General features: G+C 43.4%; 1 protein-coding gene across 1 annotated transcript; it reads left to right on the top strand.

Moving 5' to 3' along the window:
* The first annotated feature begins 447 nt into the window (after positions 1-447).
* Positions 448-14531, top strand: LOC143292114 (serine protease hepsin-like). The gene is made up of 7 exons (XM_076602302.1): positions 448-605; positions 2333-2445; positions 3024-3112; positions 5317-5703; positions 6198-6345; positions 7971-8025; positions 12721-14531. The coding sequence occupies exons 1-7, from the start codon at positions 542-544 to the stop codon at positions 12828-12830; spliced, it is 966 nt and encodes a 321-aa protein (XP_076458417.1). The 5' UTR covers positions 448-541; the 3' UTR covers positions 12831-14531.
* The last annotated feature ends 10202 nt before the right edge of the window (positions 14532-24733 follow it).

The following is a 24733-nucleotide window of genomic DNA, read 5'->3' as shown; positions in this document are numbered from 1 at the left end:
ATATTCCGTTTTAGGAGCAAAAAGACAGCAAATCTTACAAGGAAAATACTGTTTAAAGTTGTGTGGGGTATGTGTGTGTGTGTGTGTGTGTTAATTTACGTCTTCCCACTTTAGTGACTTTAATTCTGTGTGTGTGTGTGTGTGTGTGTGTGTGTGTGTGTGTGTGTGTGTGTGTGATTGCCTGGGTGCGCGCGTTCGCAGACAGTCAGACAGACACATAGAGGCAGAAAGAAAGACTGTTGATGGACACAGAAAAACGAATAGAAGAAAAGCTCTACCTGTCTCTTTCCCCTGTAAGCCAAAGACAGCCAGCCAGATTGGTATCGGACAGCACGGGAGAACAGTGTCAAGGAGGTGGGGGAGGGGGGACGGTGGGGGGGGCTTGGGGGGCGGGGGGAGTGTGGAGAACGGGGAGTGGGGGAGTGAGTGACACCTCCCAACAACGGTCACTAGCAACACGTGGGTCAAAGTTTGCCTTGTTTGTGTGCGTGGATGTGAGCTGTTTGCAAGTCAGTTAGCAACCAGCCGCTTCTCATGCAACATGTGTTCTTTCACCACTCTCGGAATCAGCCTTCTGTCGCTACTATGCTTGGGGATACATTCAGGTAATCAGGAATTAACTTTCACCTTCCATTTCTGAAGGGCCTGTAATATATCTTTTTAATAAAGACATTTAGACATTTTAGTTCGTATTCACTGGCATTTTTTTTTTCGTCTGGTCTGAAGACATTGTAGTACAGATCATGTGCTGACATCTTTCTTCAGAAGACATTCAGTTCACTTAGTTTATATTGTTAATAGTTTGGTGGGGGTTTTGTTGGTTTTGCTGACTTTAGTTTTCTTTTCTGAAGCCATTGTTTTTAGTTTACAGTTTATTTGCTGACATTTTTCGTTTGAAGACATTTTAATTTATTGATTCTGACTTTTTTTCTGAAGATATTTTTTGGTAATGTTAAAACCTGGTTTTCCCGAGGCGGCTGTTTTTGTTGGGTTTTTTTGTTGTTGTTGTTGTTGTTTTTAGCTAACATTCTTTTGGGAATATCTGTGCTATCCGGACAACATGAACAGAATGCCTGTTTATCTACATTTTCCTTTGTTCTGCTTGTACTGTCCCATTCTTTGCCTTGTCTTGACGTTGCTATTGTACGTCTCAGTGTCTCTGTTAGAACAGGAAGAGATTCAGAAGCTTTGTACAGTGACAACCCCTGCAACACAGCATCCACAGCATCTTGGTGGACACTGGTGCACACCTATCCTTGTGTGGCCTCCCTCTTGGATGTCCTCACCTTCTGTCAGCCAGCGATAAAAGAAGGGACCGTAATCATTTCTTTTAATGAGTGAACAGTATGAATATTCGGCAATATCCACATCCCTTCCCTCCACTCCTCTGTAGAACTGGTGGAGTGAACGTCCATGTCGTGAACGCTGCTCATTCCGTGTTGAGGGGAAGTTGTGGATATTGCCTTGCCTTGAGGCAAGTTTCCTCTAACATGGTATGGATCCAGAGTACAGTCTGACGTGAAGGTTTTCGTATTCAAGATTCGCGCCGTGCACTCAGGCAGCTAACCCATTGTCTATGATAAAAAAAAATCTTGGTCCCTTCTGCTTATGCTCTTTTACTTCTAACCGCACAACAGTTCTAAGCATTGTGGAGAGAGAGTTAGCAAAACACCGGCTATCTGCAAAGCACGCCTGTTTTCCATCAACAACGACGCTACAAAAGGATGCGCCGTGTTTTCCTCAACTTGTGGGCAGTCACCCTTGGCAGGTAGTGAGGGCAAATTTGCCTTTGGCTTTGAAGACCAGCGGGTAGACTCCAGTGTTCCTGACTAACGGGTACTGCTTACCCTCAGGAGGTTTGCCTTGCCTCAGGTTGATTTGCCTGCAGGTACATGTTTACCCGCAGGCAGGATGGTCTCTTGAATACGGCCCCGGGGCAGGCAGCCCCAGAGGTAGGGGTGTTCCGACCTGCTCCAGGTGTCCACATTTCTTCCCGTGTGTTCTTTTCCATTCAGTTTCGTTCCGAGGACGGAAAAAGTTGTAAATTGGTTAACAGTATAATATATACTCTGCATTTCTTCCCATGTCAAGGGACGTAAGGAAGGCCGGTCAGTGGAGGGGAAGAAATGCATAGTGTTACATTTACCAGTTCACAACTTTTTCCGTCTTCGAAACGGAAAAATACATGGGAAGAACTGGTGAGTATCGCCAAATTATTTAAGTGAAATAACCTCCCCTGTGGCCAGACCCGTCCTTGTCTTCCATGGATAGATAGATTGGTTGACTGATTGATTGATTGATGCACATAAATCTGTGTGTGCTGTGTGGACAGTGGACAGCTTTCTGATGATTGAGGTTGAGGAGTGCGGTCGTCCCGAAGAGCAGCTGATCAGTCGCAGGATCATCGGGGGACAGGAGGCTCAGCTCAAGTCTCTGCCATGGATGGTGAGTGAGTGTTCAGTGCCTGGGTTCGAGTCCTTACGAAGGCCATCGGGACGGTGTCTGGAGCATAGTAATTATATACATATCTGATTTTTTTAATCTAGAAGGCAAGTGAATAGATAGATTAGCTATCTAAGTATTCAAGTAAATGAATACATACATTATCTAGCATGGGTAGTGCTCCTCAGGTAAAGCAGCTCGAATTTCACACAGAGAAATTTGTTGTTACAATACACATGCGCACGCACGCGCGCGCACACACACACACACACACACACACACACACAGGACAAAATGGTTTACTGTACACAGGCCTCAGGACATTGCACAAACATGGGAAGAGTGTGGTCAGAGAGAGAGAGAGAGATGAACCTATGCAGGTATCTTATATGTTTGGTTTTTGAAATCCATGAAACTTTCCCCTTACTTCTTCAGCTGTGCTTTGGAGAGGGGGAAGGGGTGGGGTGGTTTTGATGCTTTTCTGGGGTTGGCTTTTTTTTTTTTTTTTTTTTTTTTTTTTTGCTTGCTTTGTCTGTTGAGTGAAGTGGCATGACGAGTGGCACACGCTGTGTGTGGCACAGGCGATATTGGCGTGGTGTGGGAGACAGGTGTGTGGGGGCGCCATCCTCAACGACCAGTTCATCCTCACGGCAGCCCACTGCTTTGACCCGTAAGTTGCTGGCCGCTGGCACGACTGGTGGTCACGTTGGCCCCGTGGTTCACTGCTGGTGTGCTATGATGAAGATAAGGTTCATCTCTATTGTCTGTGAATCAACCTACAGAGATCTTTTGTTGTTGCTGTTGTTGCTCTAGAATGTTACATTTAACATATAAAGCTCAATCAGTTTGAGAACATGACCATTCGTTGAAATATGCATAACAATAGCTTATATATCTATATCTGTATCAGTGACAAAATGATTGATATATATATATATATATATATATATATATATATATATATATATATATATATATATATATATATATCAATCAGTGTGTGTGTGTGTGTGTGTGTGTGTGTGTGTGTGATGATATTCATTTCCTAAACACATCCACTCATAAACACGACCACTCACTCACCACATTATCATCGTCATCATTGATTGAAATTATCATCGCCGTAAGTTTAATCTTATCGGCTTTGCCGTTGTTGTGGCTGACTTCTCCATCATCGCTGTATTCTGTACAGTGTTCATATTCAATACTCTGAATGGTTTGTCTTTGTGTATATTTTTCAAACTATCGAGAAGAACGTTAAGGAAGCGTCTATCTCATGTAAACAGGCACCATGGTTTATACATGATTTAGAAATATCCGTACCCCTACCCCTAGCTCTGACGTGAGCAGATCCCATGGCCTATTCATCTTTAGAAAGTATCCCTACCCCTACCTGTTTCTCTGACGTGAGCAGATCCTATGGCCTATTCATCATTAGAAAGTATCCCTACCCCTACCTGTTTCTCTGACGTGAGCAGATCCCATGGACTCGTTCTTCTCTCATCTCCCACAACTCTGTGAAGAGTCATCAGGACGCCGCACAGAAGAGCAGTTCACCTGGTGCCAGTTGCAGTGCTTGGTTCTAACTTTTTGACAGTTACACGTGACTAAATGCCTACGTCGACCGAACTACGCCATTGGTCAGTTCCATACTACACACAGTTAGTAGCGGGTTACGACCATACTAGGCTCTTCCGTCCGAGCAATGCAACTGGCTCCTGATCTCCCCAGGTCTGTGGGTTGTGTATGAAAGCCTGGATCTCTGCACATTGTTTTCTTGTCCGTTCTACGATGTTTTCAAACCATCGTTGTTGCTGTTTACTGTCTTGCCCTCCATCTCCCTCCCTCAACAGTTCCGTCCATACAGGATTGTTTAAGCAATGCCATTGGGTCTTGTTACGCGGTCATAGCATACCATTGTGGCTTTCTTTTCTTACCTGATGTCAGATCTTCATAAAGTCTGTGCATGATGAATGTATCCGTGCTACAACCCGTATCTCTGCCACTGCCTTCTCTACCCTGACCAGGCCCCGTTGCCTAAACATGAAAGTATCCGTATCCCTACCCGTATCTTGTCTTTGACGTGACCAAGCCCCATTGTCTATGCATAATGAATGTAAACGGATCACTATCCGCAAGGCCTGTATATGATAATAAAAAAAAAATACTCGTATCCCAACTCGTATGTGTGTGTGTGCGTGCGTGTGCGTGCGTGCGTGTGTGTGTGCGTGTGTGTGATTTGACCAAGCCCCATGGCCTGTACATGATATGAAAAAAACAACCCGTATCCCTAACCGTATCTCTCTGACTTGACCAGACATAACAAAATACCCGTATCCCTACCTGTATTTCTATCTCTGACTTGACCAAGCCCCAAGGCCAAAACACGATGAAAATACCCGTATTCCTACCTGTATCTCAGACTTGACCAAGCCCCAAGGCCAAAACAAGATGAAAATACCCGAATTCCTACCCGTATCTCTGACTTGACCAAGCCCCAAGGCCTATACAAGATTTTTTTTTTTTTAATCCGGTATCCCTACCCGTATTTCTGTCTCTGACTTTACCAAGCCCCATGGTGTATACATGATTAAAAAAAAACAAAAAAAAACCTGTATCCTTACCCGTATCTCTCTCTGATTTGGTCAAGCCTCATGGCCCACACATGATAAAAATACCCGTATTCCTACCCGTATCTCTCTCTCTCTCTCTCTCTCTCTCTCTCTGACTTGACCAAGCTACCAAGCCCCATGGCGAATGCATGATAGATAAAGATACCCGTATCCCTACCCATATCTCTGACATAACTACAAGCCCTATGGCACATACACGAAAAAAAAATAAAAACACGTACCCGTGTCTCCATATGACCAGGTCCCATAACCCGCAGCCCCAGCAATGCCCAGGCAGCTCTAAACGCCAGCCAGACGACTGGGCGGTGTACGTGGGCAAGAAGAGCATCTACCGCGTGAACGCCGAGGAGAGGCAGTTGGAAGTTGATAGGATCATCGTCCACCCGGGCTACAACAACCTCACCAGCATCAACGATGTGGCGCTGCTGCGCGTGAAGGACAGAATCCCCTTCTCCTCTGTCATCAAGCCTGTCTGTCTGCCCACGTCGGCGTTGTCGTCGGCGTTGTCGTCGGCGTTGTCGTCGTCGGCAGCGTTGTCTCCTTTCTTCGCTGGATTCTATTCTTCTTCCATGCTGCACAGGCCTCATGTTGGGCAGGCGTGTATCGTGTCTGGCTATGGAGAGACGTTGTGAGTGTTTATTGTTGGTGGTGGTGGTTGTGTATGTGTGTGTGTGTGCGTGGGGGAGTGGGAGTGCGTGCTCATCTCTGTGTGTGTGTGTGTGTGTGTGTGTGCGCGCGTGATTTGAAATTGAGTGTGTGTGTGGGTGGGAGTACGTGTTCATTTGTGTGTGTGTGTGTGTGTGTGTGGTGTGGTGTGCACGCACGTTGGAATCGTTGTGCATGTGTGTGCGTGCGTGTATGTAAGCGTGTGGGCGTGTATGTGTGTGCGCGCGCGCGCGCGCGTGTGTGTGTGTGTGTGTGTGTGTGCGTCTACCTGTGTGTGTGTTTGTGATTTAACATCAACTCTGTTGTGTGTGTGTGTGTGTGCGTACATGCGTATGCGTGTGCGTGTGTGCACTCACGTCTGAATAAATGTGCTTGCGCGTATGCGTGCGTGTGCACGAGCGCGCGCGCGCTCGCGTGTGTATGTGTGTGTGTGTGTGTGTGTGTGTGTGTACGCAGCACCTTGAACACGTTCACGCTGCACCAACTGACGGTACCCATCCTGAGTGACGAGCAGTGTTTACAGCCTGACTGGTACGGGCATTCCTTCCATCCACCCGACCAGCTGTGTGCCGGGTACCCTCAGGGCGGCAGGGATGCCTGCACGGTGAGTCACTGACTGCTGCTTCACTGTGGTCTTGGTGGCCAGTGCTGCGCAGGTGCTCTGTAGCGATACGTTCTCTCTCTCTCTCTCTCTCTCCTTTTTTCTGGGGAGAGCTGCGTGAAGTTCTTATACAGGGAGATTTGTTGTGAGAAAAACGTGAGACATGGACACGGACACGAACATGACACACAAAACGATGCACGATTCACCGTAAACACCATCAACACCACCAACACCACCACCACCACGACCATTACCACCACCACCACGACCATTACCACCACCACCATTACCACCACCACGACCATCGTCACCGTCACTAATGCCAACACCACCATCACCATCACCACTTACACCTTTTACCACCACCACTATCATCAACACCACCATCAACACCACCACAGCCACAATCACAAGCACCACTACCACCAGCAAAAACACCAACAATACCACCACCACCAACAACAACAGCAACAACAATACCATCACCAACACAAAATCCAACATCAACAATATTAACACGAACACCACCACCACCACCATCACCAACAATACCAACATCAATACCAACAGCAGCAAAAACACCACCTCAAACAATACAACAGCCACCACCAAAGCACCAACACCACCGCCAACACCAGCAACAACACCAAAATAACACTTCACATTGATTATAAAGCCTGTAGTGTTCGACGCTCAGCTTGCATCCAAGACTGACATAAGCTTACAGTTGGGCCAGCAGCGAAGTGAGAGTTGTATGACAAACGGTTCCTCCACTGCCGTTGGAAGTCATTGACAGCTTAGTCTTTTGTGAAGGACTATGGCTCTGAAATTAGGAGGCAATAGTGCGCTAGCTCTTTGTGCTGCAACCTTGGGGTGGGTGTGTGTTGGGGCGGGGGGGGGGGAGAAGGGGGGAATAGTTGGCCTTTGGGAACCATCCCAAACGCCGACTGTCCTAAAACCCTCGTAGCCGAGAGTGGGGATGTAACTTGGGTAGGACACTCTCCGTATTATAATCATATTCTAGCCCAGATAGTTGGGACAGCAGTTGCCTCCTCTGCTGTTATGATGGTCATAGTCGGACACGACTATTATACTGTGATGGACTGCGACCCAAATTAGGAGTCAAGATTGTTCTAGCTCTTCGTGCTTTAGCAGTGGTGTATGTATATAATATATATATGTATGTATATGTATATATATATATATATATATATATATATATATATATATATATATATATATATATGTGTGTGTGTGTGTGTGTGTGTGTGTGTGTCCTTTTCGTGTTCAATCATTGCAGTAGGTAATACATGTTTCGTCCTTTTGGTTGATTTTGTGTTTGAGCATGGCAACAGGTAATAGATTTGTCCCTTTGGCTGGTTTTGTTAGATCATGGCAATAGGTAATTCATCTTTTGTCGTTTTGTCTACTTCTGTGTTTGATCATGGCAATAGGTATGTATAAAGTGTGGCGACGCGCTCTCCCCGGACTGAGCATTCCCGGATACCACACACAGAAATCGGTTGTGACAGAACGTATTATAATACAATATTGTCTGTTATTTTGAAGTTGTGATTATTGCTGGCAGATGGCAAGTCAGTGTCAATTGTCGTGTGCCGTTACAGGGAGACAGTGGGTCGCCTCTCGTCTGTGAATTCAGTGGAGTGTGGTATGTCAGTGGTAAGTAGATTACCCTCATTGCCGTGTGTGTGTGTGTGTGTGTGTGTGTGTGTGTGTGTGTGTGTGTGTTCGTTCGTTCTTAATCTCTTCCGAACGAATGATATTAGATATGAGTAGTGATGTTGAACATTAATTCTGTATACTGGACAGTAGTTTGTTATTGTAAAGCACATTAGCCAGCCTGTCAGTGTCAACATTAATTCTGTATACTGGACAGTAGTTTGTTATTGTAAAGCACATTAGCCAGCCTGTCAGTGTCAACATTAATTCTGCATACTGGACAGTAGTTTGTTATTGTAAAGCACATTAGCCAGCCTGTCAGTGTCAACATTAATTCTGCATACTGAACAGTAGTTTGTTATTGTAAAGCACATTAGCCAGCCTGTCAGTGTCAACATTAATTCTGTATACTGGACAGTAGTTGTTATTGTAAAGCACATTAGCCAGCCTGTCAGTGTCAACATTAATTCTGTATACTGGACAGTAGTTTGTTATTGTAAAGCACATTAGCCAGCCTGTCAGTGTCAACATTAATTCTGTATACTGGACAGTAGTTTGTTACTGTAAAGCACATTAGCCAGCCTGTCAGTGTCAACATTAATTCTGTATACTGGACAGTAGTTTGTTACTGTGAAGCACATTAGCCAGCCTGTCAGTGTCAACATTAATTCTGTATACTGGACAGTAGTTTGTTACTGTGAAGCACATTAGCCAGCCTGTCAGTGTCAACATTAATTCTGTATACTGGACAGTAGTTTGTTACTGTGAAGCACATTAGCCAGCCTGTCAGTGTCAACATTAATTCTGTATACTGGACAGTAGTTTGTTACTGTGAAGCACATTAGCCAGCCTGTCAGTGTCAACATTAATTCTGTATACTGGACAGTAGTTTGTTATTGTGAAGCACATTAGCCAGCCTGTCAGTGTCAACATTAATTCTGCATACTGGACAGTAGTTTGTTATTGTAAAGCACATTAGCCAGCCTGTCAGTGTCAACATTAATTCTGTATACTGGACAGTAGTTTGTTACTGTAAAGCACATTAGCCAGCCTGTCAGTGTCGACATTAATTCTGTATACTGGACAGTAGTTTGTTACTGTAAAGCACATTAGCCAGCCTGTCAGTGTCAACATTAATTCTGTATACTGGACAGTAGTTTGTTATTGTGAAGCACATTAGCCAGCCTGTCAGTGTCAACATTAATTCTGCATACTGGACAGTAGTTTGTTACTGTAAAGCACATTAGCCAGCCTGTCAGTGTCAACATTAATTCTGTATACTGGACAGTAGTTTGTTATTGTAAAGCACATTAGCCAGCCTGTCAGTGTCAACATTAATTCTGTATACTGGACAGTAGTTTGTTACTGTAAAGCACATTAGCCAGCCTGTCAGTGTCAACATTAATTCTGTATACTGGACAGTAGTTTGTTATTGTGAAGCACATTAGCCAGCCTGTCAGTGTCAACATTAATTCTGCATACTGGACAGTAGTTTGTTATTGTAAAGCACATTAGCCAGCCTGTCAAGTGTCAACATTAATTCTGTATACTGGACAGTAGTTTGTTATTGTAAAGCACATTAGCCAGCCTGTCAGTGTCAACATTAATTCTGTATACTGGACAGTAGTTTGTTACTGTAAAGCACATTAGCCAGCCTGTCAGTGTCAACATTAATTCTGTATACTGGACAGTAGTTTGTTACTGTAAAGCACATTAGCCAGCCTGTCAGTGTCAACATTAATTCTGTATACTGGACAGTAGTTGTTACTGTAAAGCACATTAGCCAGCCTGTCAGTGTCAACATTAATTCTGTATACTGGACAGTAGTTTGTTACTGTAAAGCACATTAGCCAGCCTGTCAGTGTCAACATTAATTCTGTATACTGGACAGTAGTTGTTATTGTAAAGCACATTAGCCAGCCTGTCAGTGTCGACATTAATTCTGTATACTGGACAGTAGTTTGTTACTGTAAAGCACATTAGCCAGCCTGTCAGTGTCAACATTAATTCTGTATACTGGACAGTAGTTTGTTACTGTAAAGCACATTAGCCAGCCTGTCAGTGTCAACATTAATTCTGTATACTGGACAGTAGTTTGTTATTGTAAAGCACATTAGCCAGCCTGTCAGTGTCAACATTAATTCTGTATACTGGACAGTAGTTTGTTATTGTAAAGCACATTAGCCAGCCTGTCAGTGTCAACATTAATTCTGTATACTGGACAGTAGTTTGTTATTGTAAAGCACATTAGCCAGCCTGTCAGTGTCAACATTAATTCTGTATACTGGACAGTAGTTGTTATTGTAAAGCACATTAGCCAGCCTGTCAATGTCACGCATGCTTGGCCGCTCCATGTGTTACCACGTTGTGCATGTAGGTGAACATGTGCGTTCGCATATGTTTCTTTTGTAACCCCTTAACATTGTGAAGAGCCATCAGGATGCTGCACGGAACACTTCACCACAGTCCTCCAAGTGTGTCAAAACCCGGGTTTTCCTGTCCATAGTGCAGCATAATCTATCGTGTTTTTCTCCGTCTCCATCCTACAGCAGTACCTTGGAAGGTTGTAACAGCAAGGAGATTTGATCTTGGAAGGTTGTAACAGCAAGGAGATTTACCTTGGAAGGTTGTAACAGCAAGGAGATTTGATCTTGGAAGGTTGTAACAGCAAGGAGATTTACCTTGGAAGGTTGTAACAGCAAGGAGATTTACCTTGGAAGGTTGTAACAGCAAGGAGATTTGATCTTGGAAGGTTGTAACAGCAAGGAGATTTACCTTGGAAGGTTGTAACAGCAAGGAGATTTACCTTGGAAGGTTGTAACAGCAAGGAGATTTGATCTTGGAAGGTTGTAACAGCAAGGAGATTTACCTTGGAAGGTTGTAACAGCAAGGAGATTTACCTTGGAAGGTTGTAACAGCAAGGAGATTTACCTTGGAAGGTTGTAACAGCAAGGACATTTGATCTTGCTATATGGCTATGCCAACGTAGTTTTCTTTCCTTGACTAAGCAGATCTTCATGTGATCCACTGTGTTGCTATATGGCTTGGTGTGCGTGTTCGTTTGTGATTTTTTTTTTTTTTTTTTTTTGCGATAAACACTTCATTTTCATGGCTTGGGAAGAGGAAAACAGAAGGTAGAAAACTACCAAAAAATGCAGAACTAACATGCAATTACGTTTAACAGTAACAATTCAGTAATGATAATAATACTAATCAGAAGCCATTAACACAATTCTGAAGTACACTAAAGGAATGTAGAAATAACTAATGCCTGTGAAAGTTCGACCATAAGAACCTCGTCCGAAACAACTTTCCAAAAATCATCTGCAGAATAGTTAAGTCTCTTTGAAATACTCGGGCAAGAAGGTGCGTAGCTGCTGACAGTGAAACAAACAACGATGCAAGCTGAACTGCTTAAGACAGATGCATGTGACATTTTTTACTATACTTTGTCTTCAGCGCATCAAGTTTTATACGGAAGAAAGTAGAGGTTATTAATATCGCATGTGAATGCACATGTAAGTGCACGTTCGCTGTGTTTGTGGTTATGCTGAATGGTGACGCTGAAGGTCGTGTTGCAAATTGTTTGTTTCATCATGGCAATAGTTAATACATCTTTTGTATGTTTTCGTGTTTAATCGTGGCAGTAGGTAATACATGTTTTGTCTATTTTCGTGTTTAATCGTGGCAGTAGGTAATACATGTTTTGTCTGTTTTCGTGTTTAATCGTGGCAGCAGGTAATACATGTTTTGTCTATTTTCGTGTTTAATCGTGGCAGTAGGTAATACATGTTTTGTCTATTTTCGTGTTTAATCGTGGCAGTAGGTAATACATGTTTTGTCTATTTTCGTGTTTTATCGTGGCAGTAGGTAATACATGTTTTGTCTATTTTCGTGTTTAATCGTGGCAGTAGGTAATACATGTTTTGTCTATTTTCGTGTTTAATCGTGGCAGCAGGTAATACATGTTTTGTCTATTTTCGTGTTTAATCGTGGCAGTAGGTAATACATGTTTTGTCTATTTTCGTGTTTAATGATGGCAACAAGTAATACATGTTTTGTCTATTTTCGTGTTTAATCATGGCAGCAGGTAGTACATGTTTTGTCTATTTTCGTGTTTAATCATGGCAGCAGGTAATGCATCTTTTGTCTATTTTCGTGTTTAATCATGGCAGTAGGTAATGCATGTTCTGTATATTTTCGTGTTTAATCATGGCAGCAGGTAATACATGTTTTGTCTATTTTCGTGTTTAATCATGGCAGCAGGTAATACATGTTTTGTCTATTTTCGTGTTTAATCATGGCAGCAGGTAATACATGTTTTGTCCTTTTGGTTGATTTTGTGTTTGAGCATGGCAACAGGTAATAGATTTGTCCATTTGGCTGGTTTTGTGTTTAATGACGGCAATAGGTATTACACATTTTGTCCTTTTGGCTGGTTTTGTTAGATCATGGCAATAGGTAATTCATCTTTTGTCGTTTTGTCTACTTCTGTGTTTGATCATGGCAATAGGTATTTCATCTTTTGTCGTTTTGTCTACTTCTGTGTAAGAGGTAATACACCTTTTGTCGTTTTGGCTGTTTGTGTTTAATCGGGGATCGGGGATACAGTTATTGTAACCACGGCAGTCGGTTATATACTTAACGCTGTACATGCTACGCTTTTTTTTAAAATGGCGGTGCTGTGTGCTGCAGGAATCGTCAGCCAAGGCGAGGGGTGTGCCCAAGCGAAGAAGCCAGGACTGTACGCCAACATGTCTTACCACCAGGGCTGGGTCAGGTCTGTCATGGAACAGCTCCACTAGTGATCAGTCACAGCGTCAGTGAGTTCTGCCACCGCCAGCTTTCATCGCCAATTAAACTTCGGTCACAACGAAGATTACGTCACCGTGCGTCACATTGAACTTATCGTCACTTGAACTTTACGTCACCATGAACTTTACGTAACAGTGAGCTTTTGTTTCAACCGCTTCGATCACAAACAACTTTCGTTGCAATGAAAGGGCCTTTAAACCGTTTTCGTGTCAACCACCTTTCGTCACAATGAATTTTACGTCACAATGAACGTTCTTTTCGACCGCTTTCGTCACGTCACAAAGAACTTTTCGTCGCAATACAAGTTCAACCGTTTTCTCACAGATTTCGTTTCAATCACTTTTGTCACGATCAGCTATTTATCACAATTAACTGTCGTAATAAACTGCTTTCGTCACAAAGAATTTTCACCATAACCACCGAGCTTTCTACACAATCGGGACAATACATGCTCTTTACGGTTTTGTTTCAAAGAGATTATCTGCGTGATCATGAAATCAGACATATGAATTTTTGTTGTTAAAAGATGAACAATGTAGACTGCATGATCTGTATCAATGTTGTATGGATACATTACATTACCATCATTTACCCTTTTTGCTTTTCACTTCTCTCTGTCTGCCTCAGTGTGTGTGTGTGTGTGTGTGTGTGTACTGGCGCTTATGTTTTGTGGGTTGGTTTGTTTACTCATTTTTTCCATTATTTGCTTTTGCATTATCAACTGATTTATCATATCGTCTGGTAGGCTGATTTTCCATCCCATTTTGATACTGTTTTTGTTGAAATGTTTGCATAAAGAAAGTACAACATCGCTGAATTTGTTCCATAGCTTTGCGGTGTTTGGGTGTTGTTGTTTGTTTTGTTTTGTTTTTTTGTTTTTTGTTTGTTTTTTGGTTGGTTTGTCTTTTTGTTTTATTTTTGGTTTTGGTTTTGGTTTTCAGTTTCTGACAGCTTTCAAATCACACAGAATGGTAGTCTTTGTTCGTTCATTCATAACACTGGTCGTCTGAATGCCTAAGACTTCGCTGTCACAACATTAACTTATTCTGGCTGCTCATTCGTTTGATTCGAAGGTTAGTTTTGATGGGGAAATCATTTTTGTGAAAGCGTAGTTGTGCGTCCTTTGTCTCCGAGAATTAGCCTTTCAAAGAGTGAGGAGTTTACTCTGAAATGAGAATGTTTTCTTTTCATGCGTATTTAAATCTTCGAGATTTTCAAGTCTTTTTTATTATCATAAATGTAAGCGACTTAATGCCAATTGATGGTGACCGTGTTTGGTACAACATACACAGTTATTTATGCATGATTTTTTTTTCAAGCTATCTATATCCCAAACGACGGTGACTGGTAATCAGTTACTAATCCTTTATTTCAAATTATTTATTTCAAGCGACGTATATTCCGAAGTGTGGGATGGAGAATGTATTCGGTATGACACACAGAGTTACACATGTAAATTCATGATTTTCGCTTCTTCCCCCAACCCCAAGCCCCCCTCCTCACTTGAAGCGACATATATTAAATAATGATGACTATACTTGGAAAAATATGCAAGATTTTTTTGTCAGTGTAAACATGTTTTCCCTTCAACATGCTTGTCAGGATTTTCGGCTTTTTTCTTTCTTTCTTTTTTTTTCATCTTATGCTGGATGTCACACGTCTTTTTTTTCTGAATACAGTTTTGAACATTCTTTACGTGTGAAGTGCTGGCACTGGTAAGTGTAGAGACTGTGTGGGGGTCGGGGGATGGGGGGTGGGGTGTCTCTTGCAGAATGAAACTTGTTCAATGGATGCAACTGAAAAAAAAACAAAAAAACAAAAAAAACAAGACAAATGGTTGTCTTTTACAAATATAATTGTACGCGCGCACTCGCACTCAGGCACGCACGAACACGCGCGCGCACTCGCGCGCACACACGCACGCACGCACGCACACACACACACACACACACACACACACGCACACACACACTCGTCTGTGTGAATGACATACCCACATCCGACGCCGCCTTTCAGAGGAAGTTCGTCCACCGAAACATGGCATCCCACACGACCTCAGTAAGAGTTTGTCAGCTGACTGTGCCGTGTTTGGGAGAAGACACAGCAACGTGGGAATACAAAGTGACAGCACAAACACATCCACATGACGGCTGAAGAAACTAACTCACAATCACCAAGGACCATATATACAGTACAAGATCAGCACTCTATGCTACAAATGTATTCACAAATCAGCCCCTTCCTATCTCTGTGGCTGCCTTCACCTCTACACTCCATCTCGCTCACTACCATCAGCTTCGGATCCACTCCACTTACGCATACCCAGATTCAAACTCTCGACTGTTGGCCGCCGTTCTTTCTCTGTCTCTGGACCTTGCAATTGGAATGAACTTCCTCTTTCGCTGCGTCAAGTCTCCACACTCAGCTCTTTCAAGTCTGGCCTTAAAACCCACCTCTTCCCAAAATAGCCTCCCTTCCCTGCCTCTTCCTTGTCTTTAATTTCTCCAGTTTTAGAGTTATGCGTGCGTGAGAATGACTGGTGTGAAAGCGCTTAGATTTGTTTATGCACAAGATTCAGCGCTATATAAGTACCATTATTATTATTATTATTATATGGAGTGACTAGTCCGCCAGTGAAGCAAGAGAATCTGCAGGTTTGAACCATACACCTCCCAGTATCCCCCTTTCTCCTCCACTTCCACTAGACCTTGAGCGGCGGTCTGGACGCGAGTCATTCGGATGAGACGATCAATCGAGGACACCGTATGCAGCATGCACTTAGCGCACGTAAAAGAACTCACGGCGGTAAACAAAAGGACTGTGCCTGGAAAAATTCTCAGTGTAGAAAAAAAAAATCCGCTTTGACAGGAAGAAAAAGAGCTACTAACAGCCAAAGACAAACAACAGCCTGTAACAACGAACACTCGTCTGTCTGAAAACGGACACAGGCTGGCAGAAAAAAGGGGGGGTCGGGAGAGCAGCCCGATATTCGCACAAAAAAGCTGTTGTGACAAAAAAAAAGTAATACAATACATACAACAACGCAACGCAACGCAACGCAACAAATACGATGCAATACAATGCATGCAACGCAGTGCAATGCTATGCAGTACAATTCGTATGTATGCGTGCAGTGGAGCTCTTTACAATATCAGGATGTCTTTTTTTTCTTTTTTTTTCTTCTCCTTTTTTGTTTTTGTTTTTTGTTTGTTTTTTGTTGGGTTTTTTTTTTTGGTTTTTTTTTGTTTTTTTTGTTGTTTTTTTTGTTCATCTCCAAGTCATTGTTCTTCACCTCCGAGTTATATTTCTTGATATAATTCATCAGCAGTTAAAGAGAAAAAAAAAAGATTGATACTTGATTTACCATCTAGAAGGAAGCTGTCAATAACTCTTTTTTCCCCCTTTTTTTTTGGGGGGGGAGGGGTCTTTTCTCTTTTCTTCTTTCTTTTCTTATTTCTTTTTCTATCTTCAACCCTTCCTTTTTCTGCCAGTTTTAGTTGATGCCAAATAATGCACCTTGCCTCCTCTCTGCGGACCAGTGACCCCACTATCGCCTGTAAGGCGAGCTGTGGGGTGGATAAACCAACAAAGTGGAACCCCCTGATTAAAGCGCCACCCAACAAAAGCCTCCACAGTGCCCCCCCTCCCCCTCCCCCCCCCCCCCCCCCTGCCGTTATCCGCAAGCAGACCGGGACGGTGATACCCTGTGGCGCTAACCCAACTGAAACCAGCTTTGGGGTGGCGGGGGGGGTGGGGGTGGGAGCGGGTTCCAGGCTCCCAGGATGCATGCTGTTAACCGCGCGCTGAACTGTCGCCTCCGCCAAACTGTCCCCGTCGACAAGTTAGTGGAGTTAAATTAACTGCGGCGACAATTCTTCAGACTGACGACAAATCAGCAGTTAACAGACCTCCGCCGAATTATCGCCTTGCAGCAAAATAAGAGCGGATTCGACAAGTATTTACATCAATTAATAACCGCTGATTATTTGTCCTTATTTTATTGACTGCAATTCATGACTTCGTTTGTAATGCATTATGCAGTTTGATGATTCATTCCGAATGATGACAAAAAATCATTACCAAGAGTCTACATGGCATATATGGCAAAAATTTATCATAAATCATCGTCGTTGCTGTTGTCGTGGTTGTCATCTTCATAACACCATCATTATCGTTGTCTTCAACATTTTCAGCACACAGCAATGGACCTACGCACAACGACAATTTAACGTTAACTGTAGTAATCGCTGATTGGTCGTCGGCACAGCTCGGCGACAAATTGTCGGGAGATTGCAATGGACCCACGCACAACGACAAATTACTACGTTAACTGTAGTAATCGCTGATTGGTCGTCGGGCGCAGCTCGACGACAAATTGTCGGGATTCAGTTCACCGTTAAAGTGTCGCACGGCGACATTTTCAGCAGGGGGCGACACACAATTTAGCAGTTGCTAAATGCCACCCACCCACACGCGCACACACACACCCGTTCCGCCTCAATGCACCTGGTGCAACGCAAACCATAACTCCCACCCTCCCCACCTCTGTCTCCCACTCCTCATCAGTTTTCGCTGCACGTGCGGAGAGTCACGTGGAGGGGGTAGGGGGTGGTGGAAAGGACCAAGAGTGGGGCGTTCAAACACGCGCCAGGGGGCGGGGGGGGGGGGGAGGCGGAGTGTCAGTGAGAACAGAGGGGTGTGGTTTTGTGCTGGAGCAAGTGAGATGGCGGGGAGCCGTCGCCACAACTTTTCATCCTGGACAGGTTGTATTGGTTTGTCTGAGGACTAGACGGTGTGGAACTGAGTTGTTTGTGGTCGTCCGTCTCTCAGTCTCTGTGTCTCTCTCTCTGTTCCTCTTTCTCTGTCTGTCTCCGTCTGCGTGTGTGTCTCTCTCTTCTGTATGTCTGTCTCTCTCCTCTCTCTCTCCCTCTCTCTCTCTCCCTCTCTCCCTTTCTTCTGTCTCTGCCTCTCTCTCTCTCTTCCGTCTCTGTCTCTGCCTCTCTCTTTCTCTTCTGTCTCTGTCTCTGCCTTTCTCTCTCTCTCTCTCTCTCTTCTGTCTTTCTCTCTCTCCCTCCCTCTCTGTATCTCTCTCTTTCTCTGTACCCTCTCTCTCCCTCTCCCCCTCTCTCTCTGTATCCCTATATATATCTCTCTCTCTGTCTCTCTCTCCCTCTCTCTCTATCTCTCTCTCTGAATCCCTATTTCCCTCTCTCTCTCTCTCTCTCTCTCTCTCTCTCTCTCTCTTTCATCGGGGTTGCCGTGTTTGCTGTCGTCTCCTGTCGTCCGCTCTGTTGATTTACAGGTGAGTGTGTCATGTGGTGGGGGCATTATGGAATCAGTATGGAAAGCAACACAACTGCATGCTGATCGAGAATAATGATAATTGTTTCAGAAAACAGACAACAACAACAAAATAAAAATAAAGGAAAGAAAAATACAACACAGCGGTGTTTGCTGCCAGTTGATCATGACCTGTCAAGCGTCATTTCTCTTTTCGTCCTTTCCCACATCCCTTCTCCGTCCACTGCACCTCACCCCCTCTCCCCCACCCCATCCCCCCGAACTCCCCTCCCCACTCCCGCCCCGAATCCCTTCCCTCTCCCCCCCCCCCCATTCCCCCCCTACCCCCCCACCCCGGCCAGCCCCCTCCCCTCCAAAAAAAAAGCACTGACGCCCATGCACACTGATACACCGCGCCTACATGCACTCACACACAAATTCGCGTGAGCTGGATTTCATGCATGCACGCCCACGCCCGCGCGCGCGCACACACACACACACACACACACACACACACACACACCGACACACACACATTCGCGTAAGCTTGATTTTTATGCATGCACGCAATTATACACACGCATACACATATATACACACGCGCGCGCGAACACACACACACACACACACACACACACACACACATTCGCGTAAGCTTGATTTTTATGCATGCACGCAATTATACACACACATACACATATCTACACACACGGGCGCACACACACACACACACACACACACACACACACACACGCAGATGCACATGCACACAAACATTCGCGTAAGTTTGATTTTTTGTTTTTTTGTTGTTGTTTTTTGCTTGCACGCATCTACACACGCGCACGCGCGCACACATGCTGAAGTTTTGCGGCTAACTTGAGTGAAAGAAAGATTGGATTGGCAGGTGACAAAGAGAGAGAGAGAGAGAGAGAGCAAACACACACCATTAAAGGTCAAAGTGCCACACTGTCACACGACAGTTCGCGTCAATCTGCACGTGCGGCACATGCGCGTGCAACCTGTCTCTTCCTCATCTCACGCGCTTCAGTTTTTTCCCGCCACAAAGCACCGCCGACATGTGGCTCGCAGACCGAGTGAATAAAGGGGGAGGGTGGGAGGGGGGAGGCAAAGCAAGGGCGGGAAGGTGGGCGGGGGTGGTGGGGGGTGGGGAGGGTGTGGACGGGGAGTTAAACTGATCAGTCGACTTTCAGTTGACGAGTTTGAGAGACTGTGATTTCGTGTAAAAGCACTGAAATCAGATCATGTTTTGTATCGTCCAGCCGACTTCTAACGAGCCAGTGTCAGGGCTGTGACAATGCACAGAATAGAGTTGTTTTTGTTTTGTTTTTGTTTTTTTGTTTGTTTGTTTAATGTCGAGTTCTATGATTCCTGTGTTTTTCGTGTGTTTTTTTTTAATTATTCTGTCTCTGTGTTAACGAAGTGCCAAAGCTGGTAGTTATTTTGTATTGTCCTATCGAAATTCCAACACTGTGTTGATATACATTGTATAAGTGAGGTAGAGTTTACATCTCTCTCTCTCTCTCTCTCTCTCTCTCTCACTCTCACTCTCTCTCCATAGATAGATAGATAGATAGATTCTGTACACTTGACGGGAAAATTTATCTTGAGCTGAGTGGATTCAGTTGGTCCAAACTTTACTGAATCATTATTATTTACCAAACGACAAGATCGCGGCTTAAGCGGAAAATAAAACTCACCACCACCATCCTCTTTCCAGCTGCCATAGAACTTCGCCTGCGCGCAGAAAACCAGAAGGCAACAAAAAGAAAAAGAAGAAAAAAAACAAGGAAATGTCAAATGTCCACAGTTAAAAACCCGTCTCCAACCATTGAAACTTTCATTGTAAAGTACACCAATGTGGTACATCCCAGTCTCCCCTCGTTGTGTTCTTTTTTCACCCCCTTACAGCACAACCTAATGGATGGTGCAAGAAGAGAAAACATATGTTCAAAAAAAATAGAAAATTTCGCTTTTAAAAAATGAAAAGTTATTACTGTAATGTTCTAGCACAGCAATTTATTTAAATTTGGGTCGTACCATTACGATTAATCATTTACATTTTATATGCTTATTCACATTATTCTTCCACATTTCTGCACAGATTTATTTTCAACCATTAGGTGACGTTTGCGATTGTAAAAACACAAAATACAAACAAATAAATACACTTTCCATAATAACAATGTAAACATAGAAAAGTAAGCCACACGACTTAACACGTTCTGAGACTGTTGCGCACAACAACAACACACATTCTCAAGTTTTAATGATGTGATTTGAAACGATGGAATAAATAAGCATCAGTGTATCGTGGTGTTCCCCAACATGAACAGTTCTGGGCGTGAGTCTTGATGGCAAAGCAACATTTTTTTTTATTAATGTGGGTTATGTGCCATCTGGTCTGTGCAGTCTTGCTTTTAACTAGACTTTCTGCCAGTTTGCATAATAAATACATCGCTTGGTGTTCCTGTGCGAATTATGTGGCTGCATACCATCCACGACATCGTTCACAAACCACGCCTTACCCCCCCTCCTCCCAAACGACTTCCATACCAGCACTAAATCAACCTGTAACACAACTCGTCCAACACTCGTTATAACTTTGAAGATATATTTGTAAACTTAGACTCTCGTCAAAGCATTTCTGCCTTCTGTAACCTACATTACAGTTTTATTTCTTGTTACATTTCTTATGAATGGTAATCACTTTTCTGTCAAAAGCAGCTTAATGCTAAGGAATGGTCCTAAATACTGCTGATCTTGCCTCTTCACATGTTTGTGGACATCAATACAGAGGTCACTACAGGCAAAGGGGCACTGCCGATAAATCTATTACAAGTTCTTTGTCCAATCGTTTAGATCAAGATAGTTTTCTTCTTCACCGGAGTTTTTTGATTTTCTGATGTAATTGCATTAGAGTTGGCTCAGTCTTCATTAGCTGAATCATCATATATTTTTGACAGAGTTTCTCGGCCTCTGCAACATGTGTAAGTGTAAAAGACAGTGACCTCTTCTACCTGGGGTGCACTGTAGGTTGTTGTAGAAACAGTGCAGAATGAAAGGGACACTAGTTTATTGAAAGATAACTTATTATCAAAGATAAGCTTCGGATAATGTTATATTCTTTTCTTTTAATGTTGGGGCAAGGATGAGGTGTATGTGTTAAAAGAAGAGAAAAAAAAAGAAAAACGAAAGATCCGGTGTTATTAATTGAAAAAGCATTTAAAGGAGTTAATTTACATCGTCGTCTTCTGTGTGTTTTAAAGCAAAATGAAGAGAGTCATTGCATGCTGTTCATGAGATAAGAAAATATGTCGGGAATATTTTTTCAAAGCATTTCATCACTACTGAAGTCAGGGCAACAGGACGGTAATCATTTAGTGCGGCTGGGTTCTTTTTCTTGGGGATAGGACAGATAGTAGATTTTTTCCAGATGCTGGGGACAGAGCAGTCCTTCAGAGACCAGTTGAAAATTTTACAGAACACGTCACACAACTGGGAAGCACATGTTTTCAGTAATTTTCCACAGATATTGTCGGGGCCAATTGCCTTCGTGACATTCAGTTTTAAAAATAAAGATTCAACAACTTTTGCATCGATCTCAAAGTCTTCACCTGTGTTCCTATCTTTGATCTTTTCCTGCAACTGTGAGATAACACTATCCAGTTCCCTTCCCAGATCATTCCTTTCAAAGCGACAGTAGAAATCATCAAGTAATTCAGTATCAAGTAATTCCGCGTGATGAGTTTTTCCCATTCGCTAAAATACCAAGTCATTCGATGTGACGACAGGTCATCCACTCATCAAAACATCAAGTCACTCCGGATCAGTATGAGTTGTGTGGACAGTTGTATCATCCGCATATTCCCACCGGCAGTGATGTAAAAGGAGAAGCAGGCAATCAATGAACATGGAGAATAGCAAAGCGCCTAAAACAAGCCCCTGAGGAACACCATAATCAAGTGCTGTTCATGTGTAGATGGGTGTACTCATTGTCACACATTGTTTCTTATTTGTGGTATATTTTCCAAGACAATTAAGAGTAGACAGACAGAGTAGACTGACTACATGATTGAAGTATCACAGCAGGCATCAATCACATCAAATGCATTTTGTGTGTTAACAATCAAGAGGTAGCTAGATAGAATCAACAATTAATCCAGGCCCTAATCAGTGTCTTCGTTGTCCATGAAGGGGAAGAAGTGTCAAAAAATATCTCCAGGTTTTTTGTTGTTGTTTGTTTTTTTTACCTTACAGCTGATAAGCGCTGTGGGAATGGAGGGTGCAGAGGGAGGAGGAGGGGAAGGGGCAGTGGACAGTGGTAAAAAAAATATTGAAAATTTTCTTTTTCAATTAAAAAAAAGAGTTAATACTGTGTCAGCCATCTGTTCCTCCAGCCACAGCTGTTTCTTTGAAAAGCTTTTCGGGCTCGCTACCATCTCGTCTGATTAATCATTTACAGAGTTTATGTATGCTTTTCATTTCTCTCCATTATCTCCCAACTTTCTGCAGCTGGAGATTTATTTTCCCAACGCATTTAGGTGAATGTATGCGGGTTGTAAAAAAAAAAAAAAGTAAGATGATGAAATAAAATATAACTTTCCAAATAATAACAGATTGTAAACATAGATATGTAGAAGCCCACATGAAACACTGCTGAGACTGATACAACAAAACAGACAACATTATCATTGTTTGATTCGATAGTGATCTGTTTTGAATTACAGATGAGAAAAATTAATGCATGCATTAATCGTGCGGTTCCCACCAGCTGAGCAGGGCTGGGGGCGGGAGGTGTGTGGGGGGGGGGGGGGGGGGGGGAGAAAACCACTTTTTTTTTTTAATGTGGTGGATTTATTGAGTGCTCATGCACTGGTCAGTGAATGGACAGGTAACTTGCTTTTAACTAGCAGTTTCTGCCGGCGGTTTGCATAAATTGATAATCGCCACCAGATCGCCTCTGCTGCTGGTGCCTCCTTGGTGGCGAAGGTGTGATGGTGGCTCGATAGCCCTTGTTAGTTCCCACGATCTTTCTCCCCACCACGCACCCCCCCCCCCCTCTCGCCCCCCCCCCTCCTCCCTACACACACACCCCGTATCCTCCCCACAACCAACCTCTCTTCACCCCACCCCACCCCACCCCCCCTCCCCAACACCCGTTCACTCTTTGTTCTGCCAACGTCCTGCTTTTTACTCTTCTGAGCAAACTGCAAGACGGTTGACGGGACTCTCGTCAGAAAGTGATTTTCGCCACTTACCTCCCCCCCCCCCCTCCCCTCTCCCCCTCCCACCGCTCCGCCTTTTTTTTTTTCTTCTTCTTCTTCTTTTTTCTCAGTTTCTTTTTTTCTTCTTTTTTCTTTCTTTTAACAGGCTAGCGGCGTCGGGAGAAAATGCAACGAGAAAGGGCGCGAGAAACTGCTGGTCTGTGGCCTACATTTACATGTTAATTGATGGCACATGCATTCAGAGAGACACACAGAGAGAACGTGGCCCGCACGTGCACGATGACGACCATTTGCAGCAAGTGATGGCCATTGCGGTGAAAGATCAAGGCATGTTCCCTTCCTCTCTTTCTCTGTGGTGTGTGTGTGTGTGTGTGTGTGTGTGTGTGTTCTGCTCAGGTACCAGCTAAAAGCCAAGCATGCTACTTTTTTTTCTGACATCTCGCCCGCAACATGGTATAAAAGGAAAGTTTAGACCTTTTTTATGTACTCTCTCTCTCTTTCTGTCGGTGTGTGTGTGTGTGTGTGTAGTGATAGCCATGCATGTATTTATGTATTTCATGTGTTTTGACACATATTTTGAAATTACTCTTTGAAATGTTATGTTTTTCGGATTGTATGTATGTTATATCGTGTTCTTTTTTCCTTTTAATGGGGGCAGGATAAGAAAAAAGAAAAAAACAAAAAAAAACACACAAGCCTAGTGTGCTTATTTCTTATATTCTCTCAATATAAATTTCAAAAGTTCTCTGTCTCCTCTTACGAGTTAACATGGTTGTGTCCATGCGTGTTCGTATGCCTGTGCTGTTCGGTGTGAAATTTTAAAGGAAAATATCGAAAAAAAGGGGGTGTTGGGGCAAGCTTTCTTTGAGAACTTAAAATAATTTCCAGTGGTCAATATTTTATTCAAGCGGTAACTTGGTGCGACAGCGTTGAGTACATGAATATGGGAGGATGGGGGTGGGTTACAAGTACATGTACATGCGTGCATAAGTGTATTGTGTTATATAATATATATATAATATGCATAAATGCGTGCGGGAAGAAGGAACTTTGGTGGTTGGGGGGGGTGGGTGAGGGACAGAGAGATGGGGGGACAAATGCGAGTATGTACCTTCTTTTCTTTCTCTTTTTCTTCTTTTTTTCTGTTTTTGGGGTTGTTGTTTTTTTGTTTGTTTGTTTGTTTTGTTTTTTAACATGCTTGCAAAGATTTTCCCTCCTGTTTTATAAGGACATAATAAAGTGTGAAGAATGAAGATTATTTTTTTCTTTTCTTTTTTTTTTTTTTAGCGGGTGGAAGGCACGCGTGTGTCGTTCATTGACAGAGGCCTTACACCCGCCAACACTTCAGTTCGTCCTCATCATCTCGT

Source organism: Babylonia areolata, chromosome 18 (assembly GCF_041734735.1).
Source record: "Babylonia areolata isolate BAREFJ2019XMU chromosome 18, ASM4173473v1, whole genome shotgun sequence".
Lineage (NCBI taxonomy): Eukaryota > Metazoa > Mollusca > Gastropoda > Neogastropoda > Buccinidae > Babylonia > Babylonia areolata.
This window is presented reverse-complemented; position numbering and strand designations above follow the sequence as displayed.